This window comes from Austrofundulus limnaeus, unplaced genomic scaffold (assembly GCF_001266775.1).
Source record: "Austrofundulus limnaeus strain Quisiro unplaced genomic scaffold, Austrofundulus_limnaeus-1.0 Scaffold41, whole genome shotgun sequence".
NCBI classification, from domain to species: domain Eukaryota; kingdom Metazoa; phylum Chordata; class Actinopteri; order Cyprinodontiformes; family Rivulidae; genus Austrofundulus; species Austrofundulus limnaeus.
The window spans coordinates 1,627,211-1,643,711 of record NW_013952443.1 but is presented as its reverse complement, the minus strand read 5'-3'; the positions used below and the strand labels follow the sequence as shown (position 1 = coordinate 1,643,711).

General features: G+C 40.3%; 1 protein-coding gene across 2 annotated transcripts in view; it reads left to right on the top strand.

Moving 5' to 3' along the window:
* The window catches only part of ano8b (anoctamin 8b), a 57,252-nt gene extending 43,552 nt beyond the window's left edge, over positions 1-13,700 (top strand). The window contains exons 13-19 of one of the 2 annotated variants that reach the window (XM_014007327.1): positions 589-836; positions 1,080-1,239; positions 1,319-1,714; positions 5,676-5,867; positions 6,106-6,237; positions 8,454-8,564; positions 8,767-13,700. In XM_014007327.1, the coding sequence (XP_013862781.1) occupies positions 589-836; positions 1,080-1,239; positions 1,319-1,714; positions 5,676-5,867; positions 6,106-6,237; positions 8,454-8,564; positions 8,767-9,531 (2,004 nt within the window). In that variant the 3' untranslated portion in view covers positions 9,532-13,700. The remainder of the gene's footprint in view (positions 1-588; positions 837-1,079; positions 1,240-1,318; positions 1,715-5,675; positions 5,868-6,105; positions 6,238-8,453; positions 8,565-8,766) is intronic. The other variant, XM_014007328.1, reaches the window with a different exon arrangement.
* Positions 13,701-16,501: the final 2,801 nt, after the last annotated feature.

The window sequence follows — 16,501 nt, the reverse complement described above, 5'->3', positions numbered from 1 at the left end:
CTTTTCATACAGTAGAGAAAAAAAACACTATGTTTATGAGAAATATAATAAATACATCAAGAAAAGCAAAATGCCTCRTGAACCACTGGATGGATTTTACATCTACATCTGGTTAGCTTGATCCCAATAAAGATGGCCGCCACATATAATCAGCATTACCGAACACAAACATGGCTTTAAGTGAGTCAGATTTCCRGATACTGAGCTGAAGTTTGTTGTGGCGACAGCTGAGAATCCTCCTCTTCACGTGCTAACAGCCTGCAAAATATCACAAGAGATGTTGCACAACTTTTAATCCTGGAAACAAATTTTAGTTGTTTCAKTATTAAGTGGATTAAAAGAACTCAACAAATTTCAAAGTTTGAAACATGTTGCACAGCTCAGTCACAGACTAACCCGCTCCGCTCTTCTCCTTTATGTTTTACTCTGTTATAGAATCAACAAAATGACTCATATTTTTATTGATTTGATTGAATCTTTGTCTTGTTTGTTCTGAGTGTCTTCAGTCTTTAACACCTTCGTAGCGTAGTGTCTACGCTCTTATTCGTTAGTTTTATTTTTTCTCACTGGGTGTCGTGTCTCTGTCAGATGCTGGCCACTCTTCTCATCATCCGTCAGTTCCTTCAGAACGTGAAGGAGGTGCTGCAGCCSTACCTGTACGAGCGCCACAAGCTGGGGGAGCTCACGCTGCGGGCCGTGTGGGACCTGCTGCTCTCGGTGCTGCTGAAGTACGCCCGGCTGGCAGCTGGAAAGGCCCAGGCCTCTCCCGCCGACCAGACCCTGCCAGGACCCGGACTGAGGGGCTCCAGGCTCGGAGCGGGGCCGGCGGATCAAAGGTGGCGTATTATTTCAAGTCTAAAATCTGCTTTTAGGATGCGGAGGACGTGGAGCAGATCGTTTCCACTCGCCTCGTTCCAAACACAAACGCCTGAGTTCAGGCAGAACGCCACTGTCTTTGTCTCTGTCTTTGTTTGCATGCTGTTATGATTCATGCCTGTCAGACATGTAGCTTTAAGCCCCCCGGTCGTTTACACACTGGCTTCGTCTGATGTCTAGCCCCCCTCTTTAACTGCTCGCAGGGAGAAGAAGTGTTTGAACGGTGGCTGTGGAGTGCCTGACGAGGAGGAGGGAGGCGAGCGGGACGAGGCCGACAGCGGGAGGTTCAGTGAGGGAGAAACCGAAGAGGAGAGCGTGATCGACTGCGGCTTGAAGCTGAGGAAAGTCAGCTTCATAGAGAAGGTAGAGCACTTTCTAAATACGTTGTAGGAGTAAAAACAGCAACAGCAGCTGTTGGGGATTGTTTTGTTTTGTCGTCAAGGTGGACAGAAGGCCAGTCTGCGGTGGAGCCCCCATGGAACACAGCTTCCTGGAAGAAGGGAGCCCCACCATGGTGGAGAAAGGAATGGACCCTGCCTCCGTCTTTGAAATGTGCGATGACGAAGACGATAATGGAATCCATGATGTAAAGGAGTTGGGAGGGGGCGGAGCGGAGGGAATTAACGCCGCTGCCGCTGCCGCTGCTGCCGGCGAYGGCGCTGCCTCGCTGCCCTCTGGCTCTGAGAGCAGCACAGCGCTGCGACACAGAAGAAGAGGCCAGAGCGCGGAGAGGACCGAGGCTAAAGCAAAGAGGGGCTCGTGGATGGATCCGCCTGAAGAGACGGAGAGCACCACGCTGACTCAGGCCGAGCTGGAGAGCTGCATGCAGACATACGCTGTAAGATTCTCTGAGCTGATTGGTTAACAGAACAGAACACTTCCTTAAAATTCTCATTGAACCTGGGAGGCAGTTTGACATATTTAGCTCTTTTTTTAAACAAACTTATTCATTTCATTTAAAAACAAAACAAATATCAAAATCTTAAGACCAGTCAAAAAAGTGCAAGAATTTGCATTTTACATTATTTGATCTTAAGAAGGTTCTAAGTAGAGCTTCACAATGTTAAAAGATGAAATCAGTGCAAGAGACAAGAACTTTTGAGCAGGGAATTTTCTGAAAACTGCATTTACACTCAAACATGATTTTTTTCAGCTGATCAAAAGTTTAAGACCATTTAAAAGTCAAAAGCTGTGCAAAAATCTGGATTCCATGTCATTTTCTGTCAAGTCTTTACACTGTCAAGACCTCCTGATGGCAAAAGTAAAAAAGCTCACTGACTTTGAACGTGGTAGGGTTGTTGAGCTGCATAAGCAAGGCCTCTCACAACGTGCCATCGCTGCTGAAGTTGGACGCAGTAAGACAGTCATTTTGCATTTTTTAAATGATCCTGAGGGTTATGGAACAAAAAAGTCAAGTGGTAGACCCAAAAAAATTTCACCAGCTCTGAGCTGCAGGATCAGATTGGCTGTCCGTCAAGACACTGGACGATCCTCTACCCAAATTAAGGCCATTACTGGTGCTGACTGCAGCCCAGTAACCATCAGACAGCATCTGTGAGAAAAGGGCTTCAGAAACAAAAAAACATCTTCAAAGGCCACGTCTTCTTCAACGCCACAAAATTGCCCGTTTGGACTTTGCAAGGGTGCACCAAGCATGGGACATTGAAAGGTGGAAGAAAGTTGTCTTCTCTGATGAGAAAAAATTTAACCTTGATGGTCCTGATGGCTTYCAACGTTACTGGCATGACAAGGAGATCCCACCTGAGATGTTTTCTACACGGCACAGTGGTGGGGGCGCCATCATGATTTGGGGTGCGTTTTCCTTCAATGGAACAATGGAGCTTCAGGTTGTGCAGGGGCGTCAAACAGCAGCTGGCTATGTGGAGATGTTGCAGCGGGCATCCCTCATGACTGAGGACCCTCGTCTGTGTGGTAATGATTGGGTTTTTCAACAGGACAATGCTGCAGTTCACAATGCCCGCCTGACAAAGGAGTTCTTCCAAGAGAATAACATCASTCTTTTGGACCATCCTGCATGTTCCCCGGATCTAAACCCAACTGAGAACATTTGGGGATGGATGACAAGGGAAGTTTACAAAAATGGACATCAGTTCCAGACAGTGGAAGCCCTTCGTGAAGCCATCTTCAACACTTGGAGCAACGTTCCCACTAGCCTCCTGGAAACACTGGCATCAAGCATGCCTAAACCATTGTTTGAAGTCATCAACAAGAATGGTGGAGCTACTCATTACTGAGTCCTTTTTTTGACACTTTGATTTCTGTTTTGGGGGGTTTTTGGGGTTTTTTGAGCTATGGTCTTAAACTTTTGATCAGCTGAAAAAAAAATCATGTTTGAGTGTAAATGCAGTTTTCAGAAAATTCCCTGCTCAAAAGTTCTTGTCTCTTGCACTGATTTCTTCTTTTAACATTGTGAAGCTCTACTTAGAACCTTCTTAAGATCCAATAGTGCAAAATGCAAATTCTTGCACTTTTTTGACTGCGCTTAAGATTTTGATCAGGAGTGTATATACAACAAATCACAACACAACACAAATAAAATGAAAGGTAGCAGAAAGAAGAAAAAAATTCTTATTGATATCTGCCCCTTTTTTTTAAAAGAAATAAATTGCAACAGAAATAGTCTTCAAACAACAAAACATAACAAAAACAAACTCTTTCTCGAACAACGGTTTTTATAAATGCACACTATTCAAATTCATAACTCCTCAACAATCTAACTTTCATCATTCTCTTAAATAAAATTATTGAGCTAGCATTTATATAATCGCTTTCCAGATTGTTCCAGAGTCTTATTCCTTGGACCRAARTACATCTGTCCTTCAAATTTGTTTTGAATTTTGGGCTTTACAAACATCTCTATACCCTAAAGGTTGTAATTACTTACTCTCTTAACCAAATTTAWTTGAATATTTAGAGGTAATAAATTTTTATGAGCTTTATACATAACCTGCAAAATATTATGATCAACCAACTCATAAAATTTCAAATCACTTTTATGGCAGACCAAAAATGCATACATATTAGGGATGTCCCAATACCAGTGTTGCACAAATCGAGTACGAGCAGCATTATATAACGGTCTCAAAACAATATTAAAGTTTATCATAATAATTTCTGAGACAATATCTCATCCAGAAAAATTTGTTATTGTGACTGTCTAACACACACACACACACTTTGGCACAATCTGGTACAGCTATCTTTATGGGGACCTGGTATTGACTTCCATTATTTTCTATAGCCTAACCCTAACCTCACAGGTACCTATCTGACCCTAAAACTAACCTAAACTCAATTCACACCTTAGTCCACCAACACCGTTTACCCTTAAGGGGACTAGACTCAGGTCCCCATAAGTACCATTAGGTCCCCACAAGTTGGTGTGCATGCCWAAAAAGCTGTCTCACAATGTAGGGAATACCAGTCCCAGGGAACTTTGCCCACCCTTCCTGATTTGAAAAACTTTTAAGAACCTGATAATATAAAATATTTCATCTGTACAAACCACTGTATGACTTTCTGACACCAGCATTATGCATCTAATCACTTGATGTTTAGTGGAATTATGTAAAATAATTTACTTAATTTGTTTATTTTGCTGCAATAATTCAGTGACTTCAAATTTAAACTTGATGTAAAATCTGTTTTTCTGCTAAATGAAGAAAAAAGGTATTTTTTATTTCAAGATACGTGAGATGTCTTAATTTCTGTGGTGCTCCTTCTTCAAGTCCAATGAATTCTTAAAGAAATTGTTAGTTTTTTCCCCSTGAGCTCACTGGCACTGCCCCACTATTTGAGAAGCACTGAATTTAATGTGACAGTTACACAAAAACAAAACATTATTGTCTTTTCACCTTTGGCAGCAGGTAAGAAGTATGGGTTAAGTGCAGTTAATCATCTTTAGCCACTTCTGGCCCTCATTCCTTAGAATAGGGTTTCTCAAACTTACTGGGGACCCCTTATAGAGGTGAAAATATTCCAGGGACCCCCTCATAAACCTCATGCTGATTTAAAACTGATGTACAACCATTTGAGAATAATTATTGTTTATTTGTTTGAGCAAGTTTATGTTACTGGTGCATTGTTCCCCTTAGGCATTTATGAAAAATTTAAAATGAAAAATAAAATTAACAGTTTATTACAATTTTTAGGGACCCCCCCCCAAGTTATAGCTGGCGGACCCCTTGAGAAGCTCTGCCTTAGAAAACATAATAGCCCGTTTCAAAAGTACTTTAGAAGTTTTTTTGTTATAATTTTTATCTGTAAAGCTGAGAGTCAGACTTTGAGACAGGTTCTGTTTAGGGGTGTAGGAAAATATTGATACACTGAAATATTGCAATATTTAATTCTCAGAAACACAGTATTGATTTTTAATGAAGGCTTAAAATGTAAGCTTTTATGCCAGAGGTTCATTTTAGTGTTATAGCCTCCAACTGCTAGTTAGCAGCAGCCAGCCATTTAGCTGATGTAAGAAGAAATGTGACAAACAAACACAGTTCTCATTGTTGTTCAGTGTTCTTCTGATTCCATAAAATAAACAGAATTTAATCAGATTTTATGCACGTRATGTATAATTGGCTCTTCATACTGAGTTTTTAAAAGTTTAAACTTTTTCGAGAAAGAAAGGTAATAAATGACTTTTATATCACGATTCATGACGTGGTTCTGTTGTGGAAACTGCGAGGCACAGTCTGGTTAACAGCTCCTCTCCTGCTGCGGTCGTGTTTGACTCGACGTGAAGCTCTGACGGCTTTAATTCACCGTCTCGTCCCTCTTAGGACACCTTCCAGGACTATCAGGAGATGTTCGTCCAGTTTGGCTACGTGGTGCTCTTCTCCTCCGCCTTCCCTCTGGCCGCCATGTGTGCGCTCATCAACAACATCATCGAGATCCGCAGCGACGCGTTCAAGCTGTGCACCGGGCTGCAGAGGCCGTTCGGGGTCCGGGTGGAGAGCATCGGCCAGTGGCAGGTGGGAGATTCTCTCCGAACATTTAAACAGCTTTTTTTTTCTTCCTGTATATTCTGATGCTGCTGCCATAAGGCGTGTAGGTGTATCTGAAGCATCTTAGAGTTATGTAAAGAGTATTAACATTTGCTGTGACTCGAATTGATAACATTTAATTTACTCCTTAAAGTCTGGCTGAAGTAAACTGCTTAAAGATTTCTCATGGTTCTAAATAAATCGGACACTTTTCTCTCCTCCTCAGACTGCGATGGAAGCCATGGGCCTGATTGCCATCATAGTGAACTGCTACCTGATTGGTCAGTGCGGTCAGCTGCAGCGCCTCTTTCCGTGGCTCAGTCCGGAGATGGCCATCATCTCTATAGTCATCCTCGAGGTACCACAGGCTGGAGTGGTTAGAGTAGAGTTTTAAATTTTTCAAGTTTTGCTTGTGTCATAATCAGAAAATGGCCTAATTAAGACGTCAGGTTGATCAGAATGATATATATGATATATTTTTCCGCGTGGTTTGACTAAGTTGCAAAATGCAACAACAGACTAAGTAAAACTTTGACAATTGCGAGCAAAATAGTGGGGAAACCTTTAAAATATGTGATCCACCTCTATACTGACAGAACAAGGAGGAAAGCTGAGAGWATTAGGGGTAGACGCTCTGGAAAATATTGGTTTAAAAATATATGTTTTGTCCCAAATGTGATCATTGTTCTCAATCAAACAAAGAGATAAATAACATACAGTCCTGATCAAAATGTAGATCGGTTGAAAAATGGAAAGAAGTCACATGTTGCATTGTTGGATCTTAAGAAGTAGAGTTTCAAAATGTAAAAAGAAAGGAGACAAAAAAACCCATCTGAGTGAGTATTTTATAGCAAACAAGTATTAAACTGAAATAGGCTGGACATCAGCTGATCAAACATTTATATCTTTGTCCATATATCTGTCTTGACAAATATCCATCCGTCCATTTTCTACCACTTATCCGGGGTCGGGTCACAGGGCAGCAGCCTAAGCAGAGAGACCAGACTCTCCTCTCTCCAGCCACTTGGACCAGCTCATCTGGGGGAATCCCAAGGTGTTCCCAGGCCAGCCGAGTAACATAGTCCCTCCAGCGTGTCCTGGGTCTTCCTCTGGGTCTCCTCCCAGTGGGACGTGCCCGGAACACCTCACCAGGGAGGCGTCCAGGAGGCATCCTTACCAGATGAACCACCTCAACTGGCTCCTCTTGACGTGGAGGAGCAGCGGCTCTACTCTGAGTCCCTTCCAGATGACCGAGCTTCTCACCCTACGTCTTGACAAATAGACAATTCAAATTTCTTTGGCTTTACCACATGACTTTTTTGTTCCATAATCCTCAGGATCTTTTTTTTTTAGAAGTTTAAAATCTTTTACTGCGTCCAACCTCAGCAGCAGCTGCAAGAAGCCTTTCAGCTCAACAATCCGACCGCGTTCAAAGAGAGAAAGCTTCTTTATTTTTGCCATCAGGAGGTCATGATAGAAAATGACACGGAATCCAGATTTTTGCAAAGATTTGTGTTTTTAAATGCTCTGGTCTTAAACGTTTGATCAGCTGATGAACTTTAGTTCAGCTTAAAGGAACAGTGTGTGACATTTAGCAGAATTTAAGATAACCACTAATAAAATGATTTAAAACATAGAATCATTAAAGACTTTAAAATAGTTGGATTATTTTTACCTTAGACTAAAATATTTACATAGGTGCGGGTCGACACTAGTTGATGCAGCCCTTTTGTAACTCCGTGTTTCTGCAGAAGCTCGGAAGGACGAACAAAAGGCTAGCAAAACAGCTAACGTTACAACAGCACTACTGAAGTGCAGAAAAATATGTTTTTATTGTAGCTATGATAATTTTACATATTACATTTCCTAAATTTCTAATGTAATTAATCTTCCCAAATGAATTATCATTATTTCTAAAGCTGCTATTAGACATCGTGTTTGGGAGAATCAAAGATTTATGACACCTGACGGCCACCGTAGAGATGATTGTGTTGATGATGTGTTGGGGTGTTAGTTGGTTGCAAGCCACATATTACACACTGTCCCTTTAATGGTTGCTTTCAATAAAAAGCCTACTCATTTTTTTTGTTTCACTCTTAGTTCTTCTTTTCGCATTTCTTAAGATTCAACAATGCAAAATGTGAATTCTTGCCATTTTTCAACTGGTCATAAACTTTTGATCAGGACTGTACATTTCTGACTGAGCTGTCGGGGGTATATCAGATTTATTGTATGAAAATGTTTTTTTGGACTTATATATATTTGTATTGTTGTGCTTGGCATGTTCTGTATATTTAGTTTACTACATGTCTGCTGAGCCATTAAAGTTCTATTCTAAAAAAATAGGGTAAAAATATTTGATCTTAGTCTGAATCTCCTGATATTAAGTAAAATAATCTGCCAGTGCAGTAAGATATTTGCTCTCGGTAAGACTTTTTAAAATAATGAAAATTTCCAGGTTAAACACATTCTGCTCTTGCAGTCTCAAAATGAGATCGAAAATATTTGGTAAGATGGACCATTTTTCCAGGATTCTGTTTTTTTTTTAAAGCAGCTCTTTTTTTGCTGTTTCAGCACTTTGCGATCCTCCTGAAGTACATCATCCATGTGGCGATTCCTGACATTCCTACGTGGGTCAAAGAGGAGATGGCTAAACTGGATTATCAACGCAGGGAGGCTTTTAAGGTAAAGCATAAATAAAAGAGAGGCGTTCAAAATAAGATGTATACTAAAAGACCAAAGATGTTTCACTGCTGCACTCCTGGATTCATGAATAGTTTCATTGAATTCCTTCAGCTGTAAGATGATGTTAGATTGGTGCAGAACTGGAATAGTTAGCAGGGTTTGTGCTGGTTCTAATAAATGCCGTCTGAATCCCCCCCTGCAGAAGCACGAGCGGCAGGCGCAGCAGCATTACCAGCAGCTGCAGAGGAGGAAGAGGGAGGAAGAAGAGAGGCAGCGGCAGGCGGAGCACATGGCCCGCCGAGAGAGGGAGCGGGACGACGGCAAGGGCGACTCCTCCGGGGACCACCACCACGACAAAAACCACGGGAGCAAGTCCCGTTCCGGCGGCGGCGGAGGAGGGAGCGGCGGCTCGGACAAACCCAAGAGACCCAGCTCGCTGCTGGCGAACAACAACGTGATGAAGCTGAAGCAGATCATCCCGCTGCAGAGCAAGTTCTCCTCGGGTGGCGCCCGCTCCCCGCAGTCGCCCACCGGCAGCGAGCCCAAACTGCCGGGATTCCTCAGCTTCAAGTTCCTCAAGTCGCCGGAGAACAAGAAGGACGGAGCCGCAGCGGCTTCCTCTGCCGCTGCGGCTGCGGTCACCAGCGCCACAGCGGCAGCTTCGTCGTCATCTTCACTATCAGGTAGCAGCTCTCAGGAGCGTTCTCAGTCACCCAGCAAAGCCTTCAATCCCGGGAAACTGTTTAACTTTGGGAAATCTGAAGGAGGAGCGTGTGTGAACGGAGCTCCGGGGCCCAGACCTGGAGATGGTTCTTCATCATCATCATCATCATCATCACAGATGTCAGACAGACAAGCCTCCCGATCCGACCTGAACGGTGTTCCCGACGAGATCCCTTCACCTCCGAGAGAAGGGTCCGAAAATGGACACGCGGTAGATTTGGACCCGGCCAGTTCGAAAATCTAACCTGTTTGTTTCTGAGTCAGCTGACGAGTCGACGAGCTTACTGTGAGGAAGGGTTCAGTCTGTGCCGTCATAAACCACGAGGGAGATGAGAGGATGTTGATTTGGTTTGGGGTTTTAGGTTTTTGCGGAAAAACAACAACAAAAAATAACATTCTTCATCAGACAGATGAGAAACCATTCCCTCGTTGAGTAAAAACACACACACACACAAAAATCCTTCCTTGTCTGCAATACATAAAGAAATGCATGAGCTGCATTTCTACTATTTTAAGCCTTTAAAACACAAAGCTGTTTCATGATTTCCTTTAGTCAGAAATTGTAAGCATCTTGGTGGCCTCTTAGGAAAAAAAAAACAACAAAAAACAGTCCGTCGTGGAAAATATGCGTTGAAATAAATAATAGTGGTGTGAAAGAATAACCGATTAAACTAAAAATAACTTTTGTTTTTTTTTCAAGCTATTACATCACAAGTGGTCATTTTATCTCTTTATATTGTGAGAATTTCTTGGCCTTTTTTTTCTTCAAATAGAAAAATTGAAAAGCAATATCAGTCAGTGTTTTAATAACCAATCAATCATGACGAAAAGCCCTCCCTCTCATTAATCCTCATCCCTGAAAACTCACCAGCTTTAGTTGGGAAAGCAGAGGTGATGCCTGAGCGTTCAGCTTCCCTGACCACATTTATCTGAACACAAAGAGTCAAGCTGCCGGCGCCCSGATTGTTCCTGAGAGAAAATGGGAAAACACACAAACACACACGGAGAAAAAGCAGTAGCTGAAGGTGATTTTGAGAAAGTGGAGCATGGAGGCCTGTTGCGGGCTGTTCTCCATCCAACCCTGTAGCGTTAGCTTAGCGCCTGTAAACACAGACGGTGCTTCATTTCACTCACTCCACACAGACTTGGCAAATGAGTTCGAGAAGAGAAACCTGCACTTAAACCCTGACATCCTGCATGGAGACGCATCCTCCATTCAGGAAATAAAATAATTTATTAACACCAGCCTGATTCATTATGTTATGCAAAAAAAATTATTTTTTAATATATATATTTCAGTATTTCCTTTGAGTTTTTCTCCCAGCAGCTGTTTGATTGTAGAATATTCAGATGGGCTTATTTTTTTGTATTAGTTGTTTTGTGATTGTTTTTCATTTACGTCTACATTTTTCAGATAATATGGTTATCCCAAGATTTACAGTATTCTACAAAAGATATTAGCATTTAATTATTTCATAATAGAAGAGTACAAAAACGGGGGGAAAACATGTTTTCCTTGCTGATGCCCGTCACCAGTAACAGTTTGAGTTTTTCATCTGAATCTATGGAGGGCTCAAACTGACATCATTAAAAATAAAAGCAGAAATACATAAATGCCCAAATAAATAAATACGCTTAAAATGCACTAGCTAATTTCAAACTGACTTTCATATTTATTTTTCCAGCTTAGTTTCAAGAAATTATATACTTTAAATTATACTGTTTTAATGGACCACCCACTTAATTTGCATAATGAGGCAGAAATGCATGAGGTAAAGTTAAAAACAGGAGACAGAAAATATTATTCAATTACAATTAGTTTTTGTTCATATTTGTTTATTTTGTCTGGAGGGACTACAGGTGTAAATTAGCCTAATGCATCAAATGTTTTTACATTTGTTTTATTTGTTCATTGTCCTAATTAAATAAAAATAAACGGATGAATAAAAACAGCATGGAAATAGAAAGACTTGTGGCATAAAACAATTTAAAAAAATTAAAAAACATTTTAAGAGACAAATGCATGTAAAAGTAAAATAAACAAAAAATATGTTTTTAAAAACAGTAAAACTTAAAGTATAGAACTTAGCTAAAATGAATATGAAGGTCAGTTAAACTATAAACATGAGGTAAAGTTCTTTTTTTCTATTCATTTGTGCATTTTAAGTGTAATTATTTCTTTATTGGTCCATTTAAATATTTCTGTTTTTATTCAAAATGATGTCAGTTTCAGTCCTCCATAGATTTCCTGCCCTGTTTGCTAAATAATATAATCATAACTTTTTATTAATGATGTCTTTGCTCCATTTCATTTAAGCTYGCGTCTTTGTGCACAAAATCCCACAACAACTTGATGTTTATCAGTCTCTGAGGCCCTGTTCACACCTGGTACTAACATCTGTCCTGAGCTGCAGCTGGATACCACTAAATACACGTGAACATTCTCAACGTAACAKCTTCACTCAGACCACCTTTAGAGGTGGATAAATGTGTTTTTCAACCTTCAGACATGGTATGGACCCCTTTTTTTGTCTGTTTTGTGGTCCAAACTACAAAGCCTGACGTGTTGATGTCGACGTGAAGTTATTGTGTTAATCTGACTATTGAAATATTTGTTGCAGCACTGTTTATAAGTGCACGATTAACCGGTAATTCGGTAACTGAGAGATCAGATCAGTAGCTGGCTTAGGAATAGATATAGCCTCCTGCTACAAGGATGTAGCAGCAGCTGGTTGTGCAGTRGTCTTRGTTTTGGCCCTGGGACCACTTGGAACTGCTCCGTCGAGCTCAAGCTGAATGCACTCGTCTCCCAAAATCAYTTGACTCAGTTTGACCCACCACTGGGTGGATCCTGTAGTTATTCTGGACGTTGTGTCGTTTTTATAGAAACATCCGCACATCTTGTTGCTGACTGTGTGACGCAGCTTCACTTATCTGCGYACAGATCAGGAAACTGATAACTTATTGCAACAAATGTTTTTAAACAGCAAGGATTACACAAGACAGAAAGTTAGTGCGAGGTCTGAAAGAGGCAATTTTTACCAAATAAGATTTAAAAAAATCGGAACGTGCCAAAAGCTTTTACATGGTACTTTTAAATCTGTTGTTTTATTAAAAGTTGATGATGAGACGTTCTATTTATTTATTTACTTACTTATTTTCACGACTTAAGCCCATCATTATTTCTGCAGAGTCTCCMGACCTATTCCTTTAACCTTCAACATGTAATCATCAGAGTGCATCATGCAGGTCAGGTGTCCCTCTAAAAGGAAGTGCATTAGATGACRCACACTCATCAGGAAATGTTTTCCGCTGCACTGCACTGTGGTACGAGACAGGAACATCAGCTATGCATTTACACACTTCCACCTCTGACAGGGCAATAACACTGAGTTGAAGTTGTGAAACAATAAGTTCAGACTGACATCGCCACCTGCAGTACCAGCTGCATCCCTCCTTAATGTCCATTAACCGTCCTGGAATCTCATTTTAATGTGAAGGATTTAAACTGGCCTTTAAGAAAAGTCATTTATCCCATCAGCCACCTGTCAAAAGAATTCACCAGCTTGATTTTTATACCATCGCCTCTGATGTGTCAGCCTTTTATGTTCAGTTTATTTCAAAGGAGAGTAAATGTGATTTAAACAAACGGGCAAAAATAAAATTAATAATGCAACAGAGGATAAACGAAACCATTTTTTCCTGTTAGTATACAATGTGATAAAGATTGTTTTTGGGTTTGTTGATTATAAATGTAAAACTGAGGATGCTGAGGTTGAGAGAAATACATCGCAGGCATCGTTAAAGGGAAAAACATGGCTGAGCTCAGTCTCATTAAAACCACTTTTTTATTTGCAGCGTTTCAGGGATGAAGGACATCATGATGCAGAAGAGTCCATCTATCACCGTCTGTAAACTTGTGCAGTGGAAGCACTCTAAAAATAGGGGCCGAGGGCAAAGGTCGAGGTGTTTGCTGACGCTGCAGTACAGCAGTGAGCAAGTCTAGTCATACCGTTATGTGCTGTTATATTCTTTAATCTTCAAAATACAACAATTATAAATGTCTTTGTACTCAAGGCAGCTGCAAAATGAATCTAGAAGACAAAACACCTTTTAATAAACCCGACTTGATGAATCAGAGCTTGAACAGTTTCACGAAAAAACTTCCATCTTTTATCTGAAACAGCAGCATTATTGTTGTAACAAAAATCAAACCGCTGAGACGTGAAATAAAACACCTGGTATTATCTTAACTATTCGTCTAGKGGGGGAATAATTGCAGGAGGACTGAATGTATCTGGTAAATGTTTCRTGTTCTGGGTTCTGACTCCACAGCTACAATAAACCCGAACCTCAAAATTTAGACGTTTTCAAAGAACATCATACGCTCTTCCAATGTACAAAAAAAAAAAAGGAAAAAAAACTTTTAAAAGAAAAATACTGGGAAATGGGATTATTTATTTCTTTTATTTTGTCATATTTTTGTAAAATCTGAAAAAAGGTTAATAAATAAAACTCTTTTCAAATGCATTTTGTGCAGTTTGTTTTGTCAAATCCATTTTTTCCCTGCAATGAATCAAATTTACAGATGAGCTTCAAAGCATCACTTTCATAGCTTTAGACCAAGATCTTATTTGGTTCATATTTACCTAAACCACTACAAGTTTGTTTGATTTTTCTCACTTTTTAAAGCCAAAAGAAGTAAGAAACCTTCTGGGATTGAACCTGCAACCTTTAAATTACAGCCAGTCTTACTGCTTGTACCACTCACTCTTATACTGTGTTTTTTATTTACTTGTCTTATTTCTGGCGTTYTGGGCTTCGGGACTGAAAGTCTGCGAGGAAAACCTTCCATCTGATCCACTTCAGAGACTCAGGAGGTCCTAGACTGAAGTCTGAACTCATCAGACGTCTTTACTCTGATCCGAACTACAGGATCTGCTTCACTCAGACCAGAACCTCCTCAGAACTCAACACCTGAACTTTCAGATGCTCTTCAGGAACATTCAGGTTTTTACAGAGTTTTGATTTCCACCAAACTCAGGTAAAGTTTCAGAAAGCTGACTTTTTTTGTTTCTTTGTTGAAAGTTTCAGACTCAGTTTATTGTCTCCATCCAAGGAGGTCATGTTTGTTTTTTATTTTTACTATTGGTTTGTTTGTTTGTTTCTGCACAAAATTACRAATTTTCATAAAATTCAAGTGGATATTGGGGCTGCCGCTCCCACAAAGAACTAAATAAATTTTAATTAACCGTCCTTCAGTCAGGAAAATCCCACTGAGATCTCAGAGTTCTCWCACAAGGTGGGTCTGGGCCTGAAGGCAAGCTAATATGCAGGTTTTTGGTCTACGGATGGAAATCTGAGCATCCGTTGAAAACTTACACAAGCACAAGATTCAAACTCCACAAATAAATCCCCCGGTCCAAACCGGGGATCGAACCCAGGACCTTTTTGCTGTGAGGGATCAGTGCGAACCACTGATCCACTATGCTGCTGATGAGCTGGTAGCATCTTGCAGAGCTGCAGCTCAGTCATCTTGCACAAATACAAAATGAAACTAAAAAAAATAGCCAGATGCCATTTTTAGGAATGATGTCATACTGTGACAACCAATCAGCATCCAGCAGAACTTTCTTCCACCAACCACAGCACATCAGCTGCCCACTCTCATCTGCATATCATAGGGTCTTGGTGAAGATGGGCTCTCTGAGTGCTTCTAGTTAGTTTTTTATTGCCTGRTTTAGTAATTTAGGTTTTTTTCTTCTTCTTCTCCGGCTTCTGACCTCCACATGTTCATGCTTCAGTAAATGAGGAAACCTGACATCTGCAAAGTGCTGAGGTGAATCAACTGCTGTGTCTGGAGATCACAGATGACTGAGGACGTCACTTTCCTCGGCTGTGACAGTTTTAAATTGTTGAAACTCAGTGTTGTATAAAGTACCTCAAAGTGATACTTGATACAAGTATCTTATCATAAAAATACTTTGGTAAAAGTTAAAGTCTTCTCTAAAAACATTACTTGAGTAAAAGTCTTAAAGTATCTGATATTTTTTGTACTTAAGTATCAAAAGTAWATTTCTGACACAAAATCTACTTAAGTGTTAAAAGTGAAAGTACTGAGTAAAAGTGAGCAGTTAGTTTTTCCAAAATGACATTTACTGGGAGGTGACTTCTCCAAAAATTATTTTTTCTAACGGCGTGCAGCTGTGATGGGTTGTGTACACGCTAATATGTTGTCAGAATGGTATATGTTTATACTTCTCATCCAACCACAGTTAAATTCACTCTATCCAGGAGACACAATTTATCAGGATAGTATTAATAACTCAGAATAAAATAGAGTAACGACTTTCTACTTCTTACCTTTTTTTTTAAAATGTAGTGAGTAGAAAGTACAGATAATTGTGTAAAAATGTAATAATGAGTAAAAGTAAAAAGTATGCTGAAAAATTATTACTCAAGTACAGATAACCAAAATTTATACTTAAGTACAGTAACAAAGTATTTGTACTTAGTTACTTTACAACACTGGTTGAAACGGTCATAAAGCAGCAACACATGRTATTTATGATGCGTATCGCTGGTGTTAGCGTTTCTATTATTAAGGTKCTTATGTTAATTATCAAATAAAATCGTTGGATAATTGTGAAAACCAGTTGTGTGGATACGCTGTTTGAGACAGATCTGTGTGGCATTTTGTGACTATGATACTGGACCGAGTCTGGGCCAAATGTAGTGGTTTTGTAGCACCGCTGACCCAGACCCTTTTTACGAGTCCAGGCCAAATGCTCTCTTATATTTGGACCAGTGCCGGCACAGATACCTTTTGCTGGTTTTTGTTTTTAATCTCTTCATGTTCCAGCACATTTGGTAACTTTAGCACGATATTGTTTTGATGAAACATTTTAAACACCACATAATAAAACAACCCCAGTTTCAGTCCATTTTTATTTAAGCAAGGCTTAAAAGAACATCTGATCTAACACACAGGAGRGGGGCAAGGCTTAGGGTGTAGCTGAACAGTCTACCAGAGCAGAAGCATAACGTGAGTTTATGCTTTAACAAAACAAACGGTAGGTAAGAACCACACTGCAGCATGGACTGATTACAGAACAGGAGGCTGTGAGGTGAACCTGCAGGGCGGCGAGAACGACGAGCTTTTATTCAGTGTTGCAGTTTTAGGATACCAAACAAACTGAATGTGGGGGTGGGGG